Here is a 21,391-nt window from a genome sequence, read left to right as displayed (position 1 = left end):
TCGGAAGAGGAAAGGTACCGATCTTTTTTGGATTGATGGGGTTGACATCAATGGCCAACTGCCTTCAGTTCCTCTATCCACCGACTCAACGACCATAAACCAAGTTATTTCTTGGGAAGCATTGGGTCAAATGAGGTTGAGCTATGGGCTGCTTCTGATGCCGCGGAAGTCCAGCGATCAAAGGAGACGACCACCCAATTGGCCAAGAGGAAGGCAAAGGCTGATGCTAAGAGGTGTGATGACCGCAGAAGGACTTGCTATGGTGGCGGGTGGAGAAATTGGCTCAGCAGGTGAGGAGTTCATTCTTAACGTTTCTGTTATCATGGTCACATTTTAAAGGGTCACACCTGGGGAAGTGACCTTCTCCGCACGGCTAGGGGACGTAATATCCTTGCTAACTATAACACTTATCTCATGGATGCAGCCCCTTCTGTATGGCGAGGAGCTGGGAAACCGTCCAAGTTATCCAGGAGAAGCTCAAACAAGAGAGGCTCCGTAGAAAGGGTGAGGAGAAGGATAGCTTCTCCTAGTATAGGAGCCTCATATCGCGATCTTCTTTCTAGGAATGAGGCCAGCTAATTGATGATTCTCGGGGAGATCGGGCCCGAGATCGATCTCGAAGGGAGAACCTCTGTGACCTAGCGTCGTGAAGGTACACCGAATTCACTCCCTTGACTCCTTTGCCAATGAAAGATAGGAGGGGTTTTCCTCCAGGCTGGACTCCTCAAGTCCCCGGGATGAAGATTCGAAACTCTCCCGATGGTTGCTTTACCACTATCGACCGATCGATTGACAGGTACTCTGACTCCCCATCTGCCAAAAGCTGCCCCTCAGCACTTCTAAAGTCCATCTGGTCGTCGACATCTGTGAAGTCTCTATGTAAGTTGGAGCGGCCTGAATTATTTAAGAAGGCCGATCGATACTACTTGAAAGCATGAGAGGCCTCTTATCTTTGATTGCTGACTTTGGACATCGCCGAGACTGAGCGGGCTATCGCCGTGAAGCAAGCCGAGGCCTTAGTTGGGCTGGCAAAAAGGCGACGAGGCGAGTCGAGTTAGCCGAGAAAAAGCTTGTTGTGGTGGCGAAGGAACTTTCATCATGTTCCAAATTGTTTTTATTTGTCTTTGAAGAAAATTGTAATTTAAGAGAATGAATAGCGACTATGAAGACTGAGGATGAGTTTTTCTTGCTTCCGTCCCACCCCATGTAGATGAAGTTCTGGACGAACAACTTTGTATTGGGAGTTTGACGGCGATCAATCGATTTGTCTAATCGAGCTTGGTTGATGCAAAATATTATGACACCCAAGAGTTTGCAACCCTATTTTTTTAGTTTCAAAGGGTCATCTAATCCAGCCAGCCTCCAGAAGCTTAAGCTCTTCTTTTGGAAAATGAATTTCTTGTTTATTTATATTATTATTATTATTTTGAACGTTTTGTATCGCCAATGTTTTGTAAATGACCTGACCCGTAATTACGTAGTTATTTAGTTTCCTGGCTAAAAACTGGACCTAGTTTCTTTAAGCAGCTAGTGTGCAAAATGAATATACTATAAAATTTATAGTTTAATTTATATTTCACACAATAGGAGTTTTACACAAACGCACTTATCGTTTTAAGTAATATAGAACTTTCTTTAATACTCGGTATCAATCCCATAGAAAAAACGAGGTAAGAAATCTCTTATACTAAGTTTGTCTATTACTTTCAGGTTTTTGGAATTTTCGAAAAGTTTGATTTTTCTAAATTCACTAATTTACTCTGAAATTAAAGTTAACTAAATTAAATAAAAACCTAATCTAAGGAGGCTGGATGAATTTTGGAAAATCCTTATATAATTAAAATTCCTTTCCCTTTGCAATAAGATCATAATTAGTGTATGAATCAAATGTTTAGAGGTTTAAATGTAATTTTGTGACAAATAGGAGCAATCTTATTCTTTACCTTCTTCCGAGTACATAAAGAACATTGGTTAACCTATAGTCAAGTTCCTAAATCTTTGGTTTTGTTGGGTAGGTTCTAGCCTGTCACTTCCAGATTACCCACTGAGACCACTATTATGGAATAACCTAGCCTTAAGTTCCAAACTTTAGATCAAATTGATTAATATTCTAGCCTGTCACCCTAGAGTCACCAATTTACACTCATTAAAATTTCTCCCTATCTATTTGCACTAACTATTGTGCTACCTTATCACTCACCAGATTATTGTGATTCTTACTAGTTGAGAAATACATAGCGCTCCCAGGTCATTATGAATTCACAACAAGTTTCAACATACCAATTGATCAGATCGAATATGCAAATTAAATACGAAGTAATGAATCATCACAAGTATGGAATAAGAGAAATCTTAAATAATTATAATTTTATACATAATTAATTCTTATCATAAGGAGAAATAGTAAGAAAAAATATTCACTAAGCATGGAGAAAACATATAGACTCTTCATTGCAAATGACCTTGAAATCACACAAGTATATTGTAATAATTCAAAACAAATATAAAAAGAGTCCAAAAATTATCTTTACAGAAGATTGACACCCTCACGCAACAAATAACAATTCCTTACATTTTTCCTCAAAGTCCCAAAGGTCACCAAGACTCCACACACACCATTCTCTTTTCTCTCTCCTCTCCTCTCTCTCTCACACACTCACACTTGCCTCTCTGAAGAGACACGAAAAACTCCTCCCTTGTACAAACTCCAAGCCCCCCTTTTTAAAGAGACACCAAATACCTCCTCACTCAAAGAGACACATCTTCACTCCAAGCGATATGCCTCTTCACTCCAAGAGCACACCTCTAGACATTTTTAGAGATTTTAAGAGTGTGAAATGTCAAAAGATGCCTTTCCAAATTTCTAGATTCATTATATAACTCCTTGGAGCGTGGATAACTGTCTGAAATCGCCCAAAACAGCTCGAAACTGCCCAAAACCACCTTTGGACAGTTTCTAGTGCCTAGGCGCCTGCACCACTTTTTGGGCGGAGACTGACACCTAGTTGCCACCCTGCTGGCATCACCCCCATTTGCTCATGCTTCCCTCTGTTTTGCCCTTTTTCAGCTCCAATCCGCTCTAAGTGTTATGCATTGCTCAATTTGACTCCAAATTGCTCCGTTTTCTCCAAAACTTGATCACTTGTATCTGAAATAAAAAACACGCAAAATACCTTTCTTTAAAGTACAATATCATTAAAAATGAGCATAAAATGTATTTAAAAAAGTAACACTTTTTTTAACGTGTCAATTTCCCAAACTTAAACATTACTTATCCTCAAGTAACACTACAACTTTGAAAATATGTTGATTTATGTTAGTGAGTTTCTTTTAAATGACTTAAAAGTTTTGTTCTGGAAATATTATGGTCCAACTTATAAGAATTTCTAGTAAATTAGATGATATGTAAGGTATCAGAATGTTTAGTATTAAGCTTAGGAATTCTGATTTTATATTTAATTCAGAAATAATTGAAATTTTCCAAACTTTAGATTTTTAGAAAAATATTAATTTCAGAATTTATGGATTCAAAAAAATAATTTTACTAATACTTTCTGAAATTAAGCTTAGGATTGATCCTAAGTTTTCTTTCTTAGAAAAATTCAAGTAAAATAAATTTTTAATTATGTCATAATCCTCAAGCTTCTCCCCACATTTTCTTTTTACTTTTCTTTTTCTTTTATTTCAGAATCTTTTTAATCCTTACTCTTTTATATGAGGATTACTATATGTGGATAGATCTTTAATGATTTTGAATTTTACTATCTCTTATCTAAAGTTAAAAATTTATTTTCTATCCTTAAAATGTAGTATTTGAAAAAGAATTTTTAATAAAGTTTAAATTCTTCAAAAAGTATTATTCTAACAATCGTTAATTTTCCAAAAAATATAATTTTTCCTACTATAAATAATAAAATCATTTCTCTACTATTTTCTACTAAATATCTTACTTTAGTTACATCATTTTTACTAAATTCTTTATTAAGTTTTCCCATTGCACTTCTATAATTAAAATTTTGGTAATCTTAAAATAACTCCACATAAAAAAAAATTATTTAAACTTTATTTATAGTTTCTTTTAGGACAAGTGAAGTTTATCTTTGAAATTTATTTTTCTTCCTTCCCCAAACTTGAATTTTTAGATATTTTACAATCAATTCCAGAAAATGTAGGAGGAAAAAAAAAGTAAAAGCTGAATCTACCAGCCACTACAACATATCAAATTCATAGACATACATAATCATGATAGAATTACTGGAGGAGAAAGTAAATCTAGGCTAAAACATGTTTGCAATAATATTAAACTAAAAAGAAGTATCTATGTAGTATAAATACCAAATATAACAGTAGACGTGTATAATTTTCAGGTTCGCAATTTAATAGAGGGAATTGCTAATAAATAAGACATGGACATAAAGATAAATCTGTCTAACACAAACAACATTAGCATTCATTTCATATAAACATTAATATAAACATAGTTTACCACATGATCACTTCATCACAACCGCAACACATATATCAATCCAACATAGACAAACAGATACTAAGAAATCTACACATCAGAGTTCGATACATAAGTAAAAACATCTTCATATTAACAATCACACCAACAAATATAATACTCGGGTACCTCCCACGAAACGCTTGGTTTAACGTAGCCAGCTCAACAAAGGATTCCTTCTGGATTAAAATTTCATTTAAGTAATCCCTCATCAATCGCCATTTTTTTCCGGATTTTGCGATTCCTACTAAATTCTCAAATTTTAGTTTTTCTTTCAATTTTTCCTTTTCAACTTGATTCAAATTATTGTTTCTTATGTTTCTTTTTAGATCCAATATTCTTTTCATGATTTTTTCAATTTGCATATTAATATCGTCCTTAAAATTTATAAGAAATGGATCTCTATATGATAATTCAAGATCACCTAAATTTTGGAACGAATTCTCTCTATATGATTCAGATTCTGGATCAAATTTTATCAGGTTACTCTTTTGTATCGAGTTATCTTTTAATTTTTCCCCTTGGGGCTGAGGAAATGGTGGATGAGGTTTTTCTAAATTTATGTTGGCTGATGAAATATGTTTTTCAATTTCCTTGGAAATTTCTTTCATTGGTCTTTCAATCTCTTTTTCCTTTTTTCTCAACTCAACGTTATTTTGCACCATATTCTCCAATTCTCTTCCACTTCTTAGTTGGATATCTTTATCTTGCCCACTATTCTTCTCCTTAGGGTTTATCTCAGGGTTACTAAGTAAAATCTCTGGAAGATGATTGAGTTAACAATCTGCTCCAGCTGGTTCTCTATATTATTTATTGCAATCCTTTGACTTTTCAGTTGACTCTCTATTTGAATAACAACTTCTTCTAACAATAACTCCTCTTCATTTTGTGGGTTGAAGTTAAATCTATGAGGAAAATAAAGTCAAACGTTAAAATTATCATGATTATTCCAATCACATATCTGACTAAGTTGATTAAGTCAAACGTTAAAATTATCGTGATTATTCCAATCACATATCTGACTAAGTTGATTATCTTCCCACAAGTTAAATTTGAAATTATTCTCCCAGCATGGGTTATAATATTCAGAATAAGGATTATGTATCTCATGGCTAGCCTCAAGATAGCTTGTCTCAATCAATTGTCCAAATGAATTATTCTCAATAACTGGGGTTTTTGAGGATAACTTTCTACATATTGATCTAACTTTCTCACAATATATGTAACTTGAGAAGCTAAAATAATTAGCATTTCAGTTTCATGAAAATTCACTCCCCTCTTGGGGTTTACTCTATCGAATCTACTAGCATCATGTTGTTCAGTCATTTCTATAATAAATTCATGGAGTCTTTTCTGATTCATAATCCTCCTAACAGTTCTCTCTAGTTCTGATTTGTAAGGTTCAAGGTTTGCAGCATTATATACAAATCTAAAGACAACTGATAGGAAATATATTCAATATTTCAAGCACTAAAAAAATATTTTTAGTATTTTGGATTTTCGTTTAAATTGATACATAATAACTAAACACATTAGATAATAATATTATAACTTTCAAATCTAAGTCTTACAGGTTCAACTAAAATTTTTCTTGAGTTCTTACTCTAGCTTTCTTGGCAATGACGCCAAAAACTTGACCCGACCCGCAATTACGCAATTATTTAGTTTCTTGTCCAAAAACTTGACCCGATTTCTTTAAGCGGCTAGTGTGCAAAATGAATATGTTATAGAATTTAGAGTTTAATTTATATTCACACACTAGTGGTTTTACGCTAGTGCACGTATTGTTCCAAGTAATATAAGGTTTTTTTTTAAATCCAGAGTATTGATCCCACAGAGAAACGAGGTAAGAAATTTCTTAGGCTAAGTTTTAATTTATTACTGTCAGGTCTTAGTTTGGAATTTTAAAAAAGTTTGATTTTCCTAAATTCACTAATTTGTTCTAAAATTAAAGTTAACTAAATTAAATAAAAACCTAATCTAAGGAGGCTGTATAAATTTTGGAAAATTCTTATATAATTAAAATCTTCTTCCCATTGCAATGTGGTCATAGTCAGTGTAAGAATCAAATGTTTGGAGGTTTAAATGTAGTTTTGTGAAATATAGGAGCAATCCTATTTTTTACCCTCTTCCGAGTGCATAAAGAGACTAACTTAAAGTTAAGTTCTTAAATCTTTGGTTATGATGAGTAGGTTTTAGCCTGTCGCTTCTAGATTACCCACTGAGACTACTATTACGGAATAACCTAGCCTTAAGTTCCAAACTCTAAATCAAATTGGTCAAGGTTCTAGTCTGTCACCCTAGAATTACCAATTTACACATTAAAACTTATATCTCTATCTATTTGCACTAACTAATGTGCTACCTTATCACCCATTAGATTAATGTGATTTTTACTAGTTGAGGAATACATAGCCCTCCCGGGTTTTTATGAATTCACAACAAGTTTTAACTTACCAATTGATCAGATCAAATATGTAAATTAAGTATAAAGTAATTGAGCATCACAAGTATGGAATAGGAGAAATCTTAAATAATTCTAATCCTACACATGAGTAATTCTCATCACAAGGAGAAAGAGTAAGGGAGACTACTCACTAAGTATGGAGAAAACACATTCTTCATTGTAAATGATATTGAAATCACACAATTGTATTGCAATAATTCAAAACAAATATAATAAAAGTTCAGAACATATCTTTTCAGAAGATTTCGTAATAGGAGCAATTTGCAGCAATCCCTTACATTTTTCTCCAAAGTCCCAAAGGTCACCAAGGCTCCACACACACACACCCTTATCTTTTCTCTCTCCTCTCCTCTCCTCTCTCTCTCTCACACACTAACTCGCCTCTCTGAAATGACACGAAAAGCTCCTCCCTTGGACAGACTCTAAGCCCCCCCTTTTTAAAGAGACACAAGTACCTCCTCACTCCAAGAGACGCACCTCTTCGCTCCAAGAGACGCCTTTTCACTCCAGAGACACCTCTAGGCATTGTTGGAGAATTCAGGAATATGAAATGCCAAAATGTGCCTTTTAAAATGTCCAAATTTATTAAATAACTCCTTGGGGCGTGTGCATAACTGACCGAAACTGTCCAAAACAGCCAGAAACCGCCCAAAGCCGCCCTTGGACAGTTTCTAGCGCCTAGGCGCCACCCTGCCGGCAGCACCCCCATTTGCTCCTATTTTGCTCCGCTTTGCCCCATTTTAGCTCCAATCCACTCCAAGTTTTATACCTTGCTACGTTTGGCTCCAAATTATACCTTGCTACATTTGGCTCCAATTTGCGTTTTTTTTGCTTCATTTTCTCCAAAACTCGATCTCTTATATTTGAAACAAAAAATATGCAAAATACATTACTTTAAAGTGCAATATCCTTAAAAAAATATATATTATGTATATAAAAAAGTAGCACATTTTTAGACGTGTCAATAAGCACAACGATTTTGTGATTGCATATTTCTTTTGTAATGATATGAAGTGGTTCAGTCGTCTTTGCTACCTTTTGATTTGTACTTTTATACCTTTTTGGTTTGTATGTTTGTGGGGCTATCATTACCACTTCAACAAAGATTATTGCCTGGGCTCTGCAGCAGAGTTATTCACGCATTGTTCTCAGTGGTGCTTATCGATATTAGGATTGGAACTGCCTCCAAAGTTTTAGATAGCTGAACCATTCTTAGTGTTACAGCCGACTGTCTCCATTCCCCGGGTTGGACCGATCAATTTTGTTGCCACGATCTGCGGGTCTTTGATTTGTGCTCAGCTGGATTATCTTGGCGTCACGACTGACTGCCTTCATTCCTCTGGTCGGAGGTCTTTGATTTGTGCTCAATAGGGCGATCTTGGTGCCACGATTGGCTGTCTTCATTCCTAAGGTCGGAGCGGACGATCTTGGCGCGACGATTTGCGGTCTTGATTTGTGCTCAGTCGGGCAATCTTAGCGCTACGACTAGTTGTCTTCATTTCTCAGAAAAATTATTCCATACAGATATACATGCGGTGTCCGATTTTCACCGTTGATCACAGCGGAGATGTATTTTGATGGGTCCCATTTAATTTTTTTTTTAAAAAACACTGTGATCAAGGGTGGAGATCAGACACTGCATGCATTTTTGCATGCGGTGTCCGTATGGAATAATTTTTCCATTTCTCAGGTCGGACCGGACAATCTATGCACCATGGTCTGCAGGTCTTTGATGTGCACTCAGTCGGACCACAAATGACTGTCTTCATTCCCCGGGTTAGACTGGGTGATCTTGGCACTAGAATCTGCCGGTCTTTGATGTGTGCCCAACTTGGCGATAATGGCGCCACAATTGACTGTCTTCATTCCCCAAGTCGAACCGACGATCTTGGTGTCACGGTCTGTCAGGCTTTGATTTACTCAACTGGGCAATCATGGCGTCATGGGTAACTGCCTTCATTCCCCTGGTCATATCGGGTGATCTAGGTGCCACGGTTTGAAAGTCTTTGTTGTGCACTCTTTTTGGCGAACTTGGCAATACGATTAGTTGTTTTCATTCCCCATGTCAGACCGGGAGATCTTGGCGCCACAGTTGTCTCTTCATTCCCTAGGTCAGACCGACCGATCTTGGTGCCACGGTCTGCCGTTCTTTAATGTACCCTCAGTCGGGATATCTTTGCGTCACGGTTGGTTGTCTTTATTCCCCGGGTCAGACCGGGTGATCTTGGCGCCACAGTTTGTCTGTTTTTAATTTGTACTCAGCTGGGCGATCTTGGCGTTACGACTAACTGTCTTCATCTCCCGGGCAGGACTGAGCAATCAAGGTGCCACAATCAGCTAGTCTTTGATGTGCGCTCAACCAGGCGATCTTGGCTCAATTGCTGACTATTTTCAATTCTCGAGTCAGACCGGAAGCAATCTTGGTGCCGTAGTCTACATGTCTTTGATGTGCATTCAACCGTACGATGTTTGTGCCTCGAGTAGCTCTTCAATCTTTGGATCAGACCGGGTGATCTTGGTGCCACGGTCTGCCGGTCTTTAATGTGCGCTCAGCCGGGCGATATTAGACCAATCACTGGCTGCCTGAATTCCCCAGGTCTGTCCGGGCAATCTTGGCGCCACGGGTAGCTGTCTTCATTCCCCGAGTCAGACCAGGCGATTGTGGCACTACGATCTGCAGGTATTTGACGTGCACTCAGTCGGACAATCTTGGCGCCATGGCTGGTTGTCTTCATTTCCCGGGTCGAACCTGACGTTCTTGGCGCCACGGTATATTGTTCTTTGATATGCGCTCAGTCAAGCAATCTTGGTGCTACGGTTGGCTCTTCATTCCCCTAGTCACACCATGCAATCTTGGCGCCACAGTCTGGTTATCTTTGATGTGCGCTCAGCTTGGCGATCTTGACACCATAGCTGTCTGCCTTCATTTCCTTGGCCAGATCGGGTTATCTTGGCGCCACAGTTTGTCGGTCTTTGTTTTGTGCTCAGCCGGGTGATCTTAGTGCCACGACTGGGTGTTTTCAATCGCCAGGTTGGATTGGGCGATCTTGGCGCCACGATCTGTCGCTCTATGATGTGCACTCAACCGGGCAAACTTGGCGCCGTGGTTGTCTGTCTTGAGCATTTTGTTGGGTTCTGTTCTGTCCTGAAAGTTTTGATTTTTTGGTTAGTGTGACATTCGTATACAATTTTAGTAAAATACTAGATAAAAGTTTTGAATCACTGCAAAATGAGGAAAAATTTTCATTTAAAATTTTTTATGCGGAGGGTACAGAAGTGGATGAAAGAGAAATAAATTTTTTGAACAAGCCAACTGCAATTTTAGGCAACTCTTTCTAGGAATCGCGCTAAGGGGTTCCTGTTCCTCCAAGGATTGTTGGGACCCCAACGATATAGACGACATTCATTAAGACGAGCACGGGCAGGGCTTCTAGTGAGTAAAATCTCTCTTTATTTTGCACCTTATTCTCCAATTCTCTTTCACTTCTTAGTTGGATAGCTTTATCGTGCCTACCATTCTTCTCCTTAGGGTTTACTTAGGGTCACTAAGTAAAATCTCTGGAAGATGATTGTTAATTGAGTTAACAATTTGCTCCAGTTGGCCCTTTATATTCTTTATTGCAGTCAATTGACTTTTCAGTTGACTCTCTATTTGAATAACAACTTTTTCTAACAATAACTCCTCTTCATTCTGTGAGTTGAAGTTAAATCTATGAGGAAAAGAAAGGTAAACGTTAAAATTATCATGATTATTCTAATTACATATCTGATTAAGTTGATTATTTTCCCACAAGTTAAATTTGGAATTATTCTCCCAGCATGGGTTATAATATTCAGAATAAGGATTATGTATCTCATGGCTAGCGTCAAAATAGTTTGTCTCAATCAATTCTCCAAATGAATTTTCCTCAATAACTGGTGTCTTTGAGGATAACTTTCTACGTATTGATCTAACTTTCGCACAATATATGCAACTTGAGAAGCTAAAATAATTGGCATATCAGTTTCATGAAAATTCACTCCCCTCTTGGGGTTTACTCTATCGAATCTACTAGCATCATGCTTATACGTCATTTATATAATAAATTCATGGAGTCTTTTCTGATTCATAATCCTCCTAACAGTTCTCTCTAGTTCTGATTTGTAAGGTTCAAGGTTTGCAGCATTATATACAAATTTAAAAACTTAACTAATAGGAAAGATATCCAATATTTCAAGCACTAAAAAAATATTTAGTATTTTGAATTTTCTTTTAAATTGATACACAATAACTAAACACATTAGATAATAATATTATAACTTCCAAATCTAAGTCTTACAGGTTCAACTAAAATTCTTCTCAAGTTTTTACTGTAGCCTCCCTAACAATGACGCCAAAAACTTGATCCGACCCTCAATTACGCAATTATTTAGTTTCTTGTCCAAAAACTTGACCCGGTTTCGTTAAGCGGCTAGTGTGCAGAATAAATATGTTATAGAATTTAGAGTTTAATTTATATTTCACACACTAGTGGTTTTACGCTAGTGCACGTATTGTTCCAAGTAATATAGGACTTTCTTTAAAATCCAGAGTATCGATCCCACAGAGAAGAGCAGTAAACGAGATAAGAAATCTCTTAGGCTAAGTTTTAATCTATTACTGTCAGGTCTTAGTTTGGAATTTTCAAAAAGTTTGATTTTCTTAAATGCACTAATTTATTCTAAAACTAAAGTTAACTAAATTAAATAAAAACCTAATCTAATGAGGCTGGATGAATTTTGGAAAATTCTTATATAATTAAAATCTTCTTCCCATTGCAATGTGGTCATAGTCAGTGTAAGAATCAAATGTTTGGAGGTTTAAATGTAGTTTTGTGAAATATAGGAGCAATCCTATTCTTTACCCTCTTCCGAGTGCATAAAGAGCATTGACCAACTAAAAGTTAAGTTCTTAAATCCTTGGTTATGATGAGTAGGTTTTAGCCTGTCACTTCTAGATTACTCACTGAGACCACTATTACCGAAAAACCTAGTCTTAAGTTCTAAACTTTAAATCAAATTGGTTAAGGTTCTAGTCTGTCTCCTTAGAATTACCAATTTACACTCATCAAAACTTATCTCCCTATCTATTTGCACTAACTAATGTGCTTAATGTGCTACCTTATCCTTATCATCTATTAGATTAATGTGATTTTTACTAGTTGAGGAATACATAGCCTTCCCGGGTCTTTATGGATTCACAACAAGTTTTAATTTACCAATTGATCAGATCAAATATGCAAATTAAGTACGAAGTAATTGATCATCGCAAGTATGGAATATGAGAAATCTTAAACAATTCTAATCCTACATATGATTAATTCTCATCATAAGGAGAAAAAGTAAGGAAAACTACTCACTAAGCATGGAAAAAACACATTCTTCATTGTAAATGATATTTAAATCACACAACTATATTGCAATAATTCAAAGCAAATATAATAAAAGTCCAAAACTTATCTTTTCAGAAGATTCACGCCCTCCTTGCACAGCAAATAACAATCCCTTACATTTTTCTCCAATTTTTCTCCAAAGTCCCAAAGGTCACACACACACACCCTTCTCTTTTCTCTCTCCTCTCCTCTCTCTCTCTCTCTCACACACACTCGCCTCTCTGAAGAGACACGAAAAGCTCCTCCCTTGGAGAGACTCGAAGCCCCCCTTTTTAAAGAGACACCGAGCTCCTCCTCACTCCAAGAGACACCTCTTCGCTCAAAGAGACACGCCTCTTCACTCCAAGAGACATGCCTCTTCACTCCAAGAGACACCTCTAGGCATTGCTGGAGAATCCAGGAATATGAAATGCCAAAAGGTGCCTTTTCAAATGTCCAGATTCATTAAATAACTCCTTGGGGTGTGTGCATAACCGATCGAAACCGTCCAAAACAGTCTGAAACCGCCCAAAGCCGCCCTTGGACAGTTTCTGGCGCATAGGCGCCACCCTGCCAGCAGCACCCCCATTTGCTCCTATTTTGCTCTGTTTTGCCCCATTTTAGCTCCAATCCACTCCAAGTTTTATACCTTGCTACATTTGGCTCCAATTTGCGTTTTTTTTGCTTCATTTTCTCCAAAACTCGATCTCTTGTACCTGAAATAAAAATTATGTAAAATACATTACTTTAAAGTGCAATATCATTAAAAAAACATATTATGTATATTAAAAAGTAGCACATTTTTAGGCGTGTCAATAAATACAACGATGTTGTGATTGCATATTTCTTTTGTAATGATATGAAGTGGTTTGGTTCAGTCGTCTTTGCTACCTTTTGATTTGTACTTTTATACCTTTTTGGTTTGTATGTTTGTGGGGCTATCATTACCACTTCAACAAAGATTATTGCTTGGGCTCTACGGCAGAGTGATTCACGCATTATTCTCAGTGGTGCTTGTCAATATTAGGATTGGAACTGCCTCCAAAGTTTTTGATAGCTGGACCATTCTTAGTGCTACAACCGACTGTCTCTATTCCCCAGGTTGGACCGAGCAATTTTGTTGCCATGGTCTGCGGGTCTTTGATTTGTGCTTAGCTGGATTATCTTGGCGTCACGGCTGGCTGCCTTCATTCCTCTGGTCGGAGGTCTTTGATTTGTGCTCAATAGGGTGATCTTGGTGCCACAATTGGTTGTCTTCATTCCTCGGGTCAGAGCGGACGATCTTGGCGTTGTTCTGCGGTCTTTGATTTGTGCTCAGTCAGACAATCGTGGCGCCGCGACTAGATGTCTTCATTTCTCGGAAAAATTATTCCATACGGACACCGCATGCAGAAATACATGTGGTGTCCGATTTCCATCGTTGATCACAACGAAGATCTATTTGGGTGGGTCCCATTTAATTTCCATCGTTGATCACAACGAAGATCTATTTGGGTGGGTCCCATTTAATTTTTTTAAAAAAAAATCGCTGTGATCAAGGATGAAGATCAGACATTGCATGCATTTCTGCATGCGGTGTCCGTATGGAATAATTTTTCATTCCCCATGTCAGACTGGGAGATCTTGGCGCCACGGTTGTCTCTTCATTCCCTAGGTCAGACCGACCGGGATAACATTAGAACTAGGAAGATTGACATTAATAACACGCATAAAATATAGCCATCCGTTCTAGAGTTAAAACAAGGCATTATAACCCAGGCTCGGGTGATCTTGGCGCCACAGTCTGTCTGTCTTTAATTTGTACTCAGCTGGGCAATCTTGGCATCATGACTTACTGTCTTCATTTCCCGGGCAGAACTGAGCAATCAAGGTGCCACAATCAGCCAGTCTTTGATGTGCGCTCAGCCAGGCGATCTTGGCGCCATTGCTGGCTATCTTCAATGCCCGAGTCAGATCGGAAACAATCTTGGTGCCGTAGTCTACATGTCTTTGATGTGCATTCAGCCGTACGATGTTTGTGCCTCGACTAGCTCTTCAATCCTTGGATCAGACCGGGTGATCTTGGTGCCACGGTTTGCCGGTCTTTAATGTGCGCTCAGCCGGGCGATATTAGCCCAACGACTGGCTGCCTTAATTCCCCAGGTCGGATCGGGCAATCTTGGCGCCACGGGTGACTGTCTTCATTCCCCGGGTCGGATCGGGTGATTGTGACACTATGATCTGCAGGTATTTGATGTGCACTCAGTCGGACAATCTTGGCATCATGGCTGCTGTCTTTATTTTTTGGGTCGAACCTGGCGATCTTGGTGCCACGGTCTATCGTCCTTTGATATGTGCTCAGTCGAGCAACCTTGGTGCTACGGTTGGCTGTCTTCATTCCCCTAGTCACATCATGCGATCTTGGCGCCATAGTCTGCCTATCTTTGATGTGCGCTCAGCTTGGCGATCTTGACGCCATAGCTGACTGTCTTCATTTTTCAGGCCGGATCAGATTATCTTGGCGCCACAGTTTGTGGGCCGGGTGATCTTAGTGCTAATCGCCAGGTTGGACTGGGTGATCTTGGCGCCACGATCTGTCGCTCTTTGATGTGCGTTCAGTCGGGCGATCTTGGCGCCACGGTTCTCTGTCTTTAGCATTTTGTTTGGACCTGAAAGTTTTGATTTTTTGGTTAGTGTGGTGTTCGTACACAATTTTAGCAAAATACTGGATAAAAGTTTTGAATCACTGACGAAGTGAGGAAAAAATTTCATTTAAAATTTTTTATGCGGAGCGTACCGAAGTAGATGAAAGAGAAATAAACTTTTTGAACAAGCCAACTGCAATATTAGGCGGCTCTTTCTAGGAGTCGCGCTAAGGTGCTATTGTTCCTCCAAGGATTTTTGGGACCCCAACGATATGGACGAAATTCATTAAGACGGGCACGGGGAGGGCTTCTAGTGCCGGTGCTTTCCCTCGTCTCTAACCCTAGTGTCCTTGGGACACAAACTTTTTAGTTCCCCCGCCTTGATCAACTCCTCTATGAGACTTCGGAGGTGCCTACATTCCTTTGTGTCATGGTCGTGGTTGTGATCCCGGTGATATTTGCAGTATTTCTTTGTCTCGGAGAAAACCTCCAGTTCTCATTACTGCAGGCTCCCTGAAATACTTTTTGTCTTGGATGGCGTCTACGATTTCTACCGTCGATACCCTCAGAGGGGTAGCTTGCAAGCCATCATAATTTTTGTATGACTGTTCATATCACAGCGTCGATCTCTCATAGTACTAGGCTGATTGCGGTCTCGGTTCCTTGTTTGGCCGTCCTGCCGGCCGTATCGTTCGGTCTTTCCACCATTGCGAGAGGACTGGATGTCATCAAAACGGTGTCATATGGGCGGCTTGCGTTCTTCTCTTAGTTTCGATTCGCCGCCTTGGGGAGGCTTTTTTTGGGTGTGGCGTCGTTCTGGTTCTTGTTTGGGAGTACTCTCCTCTTCTAGCATATGTTGTTGGCTCTTTCTAGTAGCTCGGCTAAATATTGGGGTTCGTTGATACCAAGGTCATAGGAAAATTTTTTGGACCTTTGGACTTGCTTCAAGGCGGCTATGGAGACGTCGACTTTGAGGTCTTTCACCTCCTACATTTTCCTCTGAAAACGTGCGATGAACCCCCGCAGACACTCGTGCTCAACCTTGCCTTAACTGTCACAGGGACTTAATGCTCTTCGTGGGCTTTGGGGTGCTGGCAAACTGCACCAAAAATAACCTCTTGAATTTTTTGAAGCTGCTGATGCTCTCGGCCAGGAGTGCATGGAATCACTTTAAGGGTGACGACCTTAAAGTGGTGAAAAACAGATGACACTTTAACGCGCCTGATATCTTGAGCAAGCACACGATAGATTCAAACACGACGAGGTTGTCTTTGGGGTCTGATCATCCTCTATAAGCTTCCAGGGCTGGCAATTTGAACTTTTTCAGGGACTCTGCTCTGGAGATTTGGAGGGAGAAAGCGTTCTCTAGCTTGCGCGGGGCTTCAATGCGCCCGATGCGTGGCCTCTCTATTTGTGCGGATCTGGTGCTATCTTGGTACTACTAGTTGCGTCCCACTTAGGATCGTGATTCACCCTCCCACCGTTGTACACCAGTGTGACCTCCTGCGGCCAGTTTTGCGCTTGTGGGGCATGTTTTCCTGCTAGGGCTGCGACGACCCTTAAGACCTTGGCGGTTTCGCCTGCCACTTGATCCATAATTTGAGTCATTATCTCCTGCATTCCTCTTTGCATACGTTCCTCCATGTCATCTCGTTGGGGGTCGATGTTGGCCACCGCCCTTTAGTTACTCCCCTCCCTCTGTGATCGTTGTGCTCCTTTTCTTATTGACGGTATAGTTCCACACTCACCGCATCGTTTAGGATGTTGACTCATAATCTGTTCAGGAGACTTGCCTAAGGAATAGAGCAGTGGAGGATGAGAGAGAGAGAACAATAACACAGTAAAGAACAATAAATTTGTGTAACATTTATTATGAAATGACCCCACTATTTATAGGAATGTGTCTTTATACATTTATGCAATCTACCTCTATAATACATAAGTATGGGAGAGGTATTTTATTCCATACATGAAGATCTCCATGGGGTCGACAGATACGGTCGTCTGGCTTTCATTAGGTCTAGTGGTTGCTAAGCCGGATGGTTGCATGGTCGGGAGATAACTAGGCCGGGCAACTACTTGCGGAGAGTCCCCGCCATCTTCCCTGAAGTTGAAGGGCCCGTTTCTTATTCCCGATCTACCCGAGTTGGAGGGGGACGGGCTTGACTGAACAGATTTAATCAGCTGAATTCTTAAGTAGTGATTCCTCCCTTATTTGTCTGAAACGCACCATTTCCACGATGCAAGGAGGAAACTGGTCGGTCGATCATGCAATCCCGAATCGCCCTTTGTAGGCCCCATGAGGCCACGTCACCTCTTTAGTTACCCATGAGATGTCTTCGCGATTTGTGTTGGCACATTTTTGATGAACAACACTCATTCATAGTTTTGTTGGTTTTGGTAATTTTTATAGATGATTCATTAAAGGGTTTAATATTGTTATGAATCCAATAAAAAAATTATCTGAAAAATGAGAGTTAAAATGGACTTGATACGCTAATTGTTCTTTTACTAAAATCGAAGAGAGTTACCTGTACACATAATTAGTTTAATTGGTAACTTATGTGATATACTAATTGGTAAATTATTTTTCCATTGTGCTATTATATCAGTGAAGTCTTTAAAACAATGGTTTTCAGTATTAAGGGTCGCTGAGATTTCATGGTTCTTTGCATGCTTTTGTTGAGTCTTTTAGTAGACATTGATGATGTGGACACTAGAGCAGCTTTCCATAGTATCAAGAAGTACGAAGCAATCATCAAAGCTTTGGTCATTAAACATTGGAAACTTCTATGACACGCTGTGCTTTAGATCAATTTAGATAGAATGTAGATGGCATATCTAAAAGGCGCCGAGTTCAATATATTACCTTAGTGTAGTTTCTGAAATCTATCAAAAGACAATGTTATGTCATCAGAAGGATTGTATGATAAATGGCGATTTGAGTTTGTCAGAGACCCTTGAAAATGGTGAATTGAGGAAGATGAAGTGAGCATCACAACAAAGGATAATATTTATTTCCTTGATAATACATTCTCTCAAGAGAATATATAAATAGAGCTACACGACACCATAGGACTTGTCTAAGTTCCTATTAGCACTTTATATGTATAGTCGGTAGCCTATTGATGAATTAGATTAACTAACAAATACTATCAAGATACCTAGCATATTATGCCTGATGTCGCCCACTCACCCACTGATTCCAAACTAACCTTACTCTCAAGATTAAATCAAACAATAAAACATGATAAATCCGCTTATGAACTTTGTACAAAGTCTTCAAGTTATGGAGGGTAGGAGAAAACGTTGGCGAATTTATATAAGATATGGGGGCCCATCAAGGGACACTCCTAGACTATGATTCTTTGGTGGCAAGGGAAGTGACAACCATTCATATATTGGTTCTTTGTGTCCTACAATTGTAGCAATGTGATTGGGACTGTTTGAACAGGATAATATGTGTCCATGTCTTTTCGAATCACACAAGGAGCTTGCACAATGCTCTTTCAGAATTTTACTAATATGTGTCCAGGTCTTTTCGAATCACACAAGGAGCTTGCACAATGCTAGCCATTTGATAAGAATTTGAAGACATTGCTTGGCTCCTGCTATTCATTGATGAATTAATCCGTGTGCTCGGGTGTGTGTATAATGTGGTTAAGTTGTGCGGGCGTATCTTTGATCAATTGGGTGTCAAATTCGAGTTTAGATCAAATATTACTTTGAGTCTAGTTAGTCATTAATTGATGTTGGCGAATTTATAGGATGTGGGGGGACCTTCAAGTTAAAGAATTTATAGGATGTAGGGGGACCATCAAGTGCCACTCCTTGACTGTGATCCTTTGGTGGCAAAGGAAGTTACAGCCATTCATACGTTGGTTCTTTGAGTCCTACAAATGTAGCAATATGTTTGGATCTGTTGGAGCAGGGTAGCATGAATCACACAAGGAGCTTGAGCATATGCTAGCCATTTAATAAGAATTTAAAGTCATTGCATGGCTCCTGTTATTCATTGACGAATCAATCAGTATACTAGTGTGTGTGTATAATGTGGTTGAGTTGTGGAGGCGTATCTTTGATCAAATGGGTGTCAAAGTCGAGTTTGGATAAAATATTACTTTGAGCCTAGTTAGTCATTAATTGATGTCGCTTAAAATCTTTCAAAACTCTTTAACCTTTTGTTAAATTTGGTTGGTGGAGTTTTAGTCCTCCGTTGTTGTATTCATTTTTATTGGTTGGTATGCATAAGGGGAAATTCATCAAACAACTTTGAGGCATTTTGGGTATAAGGTTAATGGCATTATTTGGAAGATGCTGAATTGAGGGTGCATATGAATATGCCCAGTGTAGATGCTCTTTAAAAATCCTTAACGACTGGCTTGGAAGATAGATCTTGATGGAAGAAGATGCCCGTGGGTAGTTTGAAGACAATATGGAGAGATGGGGCGGTGGAGTTGTGGATGTGAGGAAAAAAAATTAAACAATGGAATGAGTGAAAACAAGGTGACACCCAAAGGCGAACCTCTTAACGGAGGCACCAACTGCTATTACCCCAACAATTTGAGTTTGCCGAAGACTCCTGGAACTAGACGTTTGCGGAGAAGAAGAAAAGATCACAACTAAAGGAGATTTTTCCTTCATTGATACTATATATGCCCCAAATGGAAGTAGATATTGAGCTAGAAGACACCCTAAGATTTTTTAAATTTCCTACTGAGCATTTAAGACTTGGACTATCTAATCACTAAGTGACCCTCAAATACCATTAATATACCCTGAGGATGTTGAATCTATGAAAGTCACATCTTCACAGAACTCATCAAATAAATTGTGTAATTTATGAGAATGTTGTCTTTCAACACATTGATATAATTGCACTCACGCCTATAAAATTCACATCAGCAACAGTTTCCCACTTATATATTTAGTATTACCCATATCATGGTTTTATTGATACTTTTTTTGGATTTTGAGACTTAAGGGCACTACGATGGAGTTAGTGTGATTTGACCATGCGCCTTTGGATGGGAGACAAGGCGCCTGACCATTGGACCGCGTGTTCAATCACATATCATGGTGCTAGTAAAAACTTTCGTCAGTCGGTTGATAGTTTTCCTGGCTTTCATAATGGTTTTATTCTCTTCAAAGATTTTAAGGTCTATTTATATTTATTGTTGTACTGCTATTTGCTGTTACACTGTTATTGAGATTGTGTGTTTGTGTGTGTGACTCTTATCGATTTCATATATTTTTGACAGAAACCAGATGATGAAGAAGTGGAGAACATTAATCACGAGGAAGATTTTTCTTTGCCACAAAGCTTCTTTATCAAGGAAGAGTCGTAGCTTGTTTATAAAAGGTAAATACCTTCAAACATTCTCTCATTTCCCTACTGTTACTGTAATATTTATGAACAAGTTATAGTTTTCTATATAGAAGATGAGATGAATGATCACTTTTTACTCGCCCAAAATGAGAGCTTGTGTATTAAAGGTAAAAATCTTTATACATTCTCTTATTTCTCTACTGTTACTGTAATATTTTTAAACAAATTATAGTTTTCTCTATAGAAGATGAGATTAATGATTATTTTTTCACTCGCCCCACCCTCATTTTGGGCTATAGATTGAATATGCATTCTGATCCACATTCTCTGCTTCTATAGATAACTATGTTTGCGGGCTTTCCCTAACCAATTTCCTCATTAGAAAGCACGTGTAAGGACTTTCTGGAGTACTGATTCATATAAATCAATTTTATATGGAATTCAAACGCTTCAATGTAGTAGTCTTAAACATTCGTTTGTCCAATTGCTTTTTAGCCTTTTGTTGGCGACTCCTATATTTAATGGCTCTTAATAGTTTTATGGCTATGGCTGCTTAGTCTCTGTAGTTTTCTTTTGTTGGGGGCCTTAAGAATCATGAAGTCATTACAATAAATATGCATAGAGTTATACAACATTATATTATGATACATGTAAGAGTACTCTAATAAAACAAAATAATTGCTATGTTTAATTTAATTTAAATTATTATGATAATTCTTGATAATCATGGATGTGGATGCCCTTCAAATATCATAATTAAATCTCGTGCAATTTTCTACTCTGAATCTTTAATGTATTTTTTATTGTCATGATTTATTTGTGGAAAATCAGAAGCTTTGATGAAATTAATCTTGCCATTTGTCTCTCATCACGAGATTAATTTTAAACGTTCTCTCATTTGCATTTGTCTCTCATCACTTAGTGGCATCATCTCAATTCTCCCCCCACCAACTCTTCTAAATTCGTCTCCCTCCTCTCTCTTAAATATATCTGTTCATAGGGTACAGTGAAATAGAAGACCATAAGTTGTAAGGGATTTCTGGGGTTGTACATACATCATGCATCCATAGCATGCAT

The 21,391-nt window shown here is 38.5% G+C and overlaps 1 protein-coding gene across 3 annotated transcripts in view; it reads left to right on the top strand.

Annotated features, from left to right (window-relative positions):
- Positions 1-20,787, top strand: part of LOC110025403 — a 39,061-nt gene extending 18,274 nt beyond the window's left edge. The window contains exons 5-6 of one of the 3 annotated variants that reach the window (XM_020725871.1): positions 20,247-20,347; positions 20,654-20,787. In XM_020725871.1, coding sequence (XP_020581530.1) covers positions 20,247-20,333 — 87 coding nt within the window. In that variant the 3' untranslated portion in view covers positions 20,334-20,347; positions 20,654-20,787. Of the gene's footprint in view, positions 1-20,246; positions 20,612-20,653 lie in introns of those variants that run through there. The other 2 variants (XM_020725879.1, XM_020725863.1) reach the window with 2 other exon arrangements.
- The last annotated feature ends 604 nt before the right edge of the window (positions 20,788-21,391 follow it).

The sequence above is a fragment of the Phalaenopsis equestris genome, unplaced genomic scaffold (genome assembly GCF_001263595.1).
Source record: "Phalaenopsis equestris unplaced genomic scaffold, ASM126359v1 Scaffold000002, whole genome shotgun sequence".
In the NCBI taxonomy this organism is placed as follows: domain Eukaryota; kingdom Viridiplantae; phylum Streptophyta; class Magnoliopsida; order Asparagales; family Orchidaceae; genus Phalaenopsis; species Phalaenopsis equestris.
The sequence above is the reverse complement of the archived record's forward strand: the minus strand, read 5'-3'. Positions and strand labels throughout refer to the sequence as shown.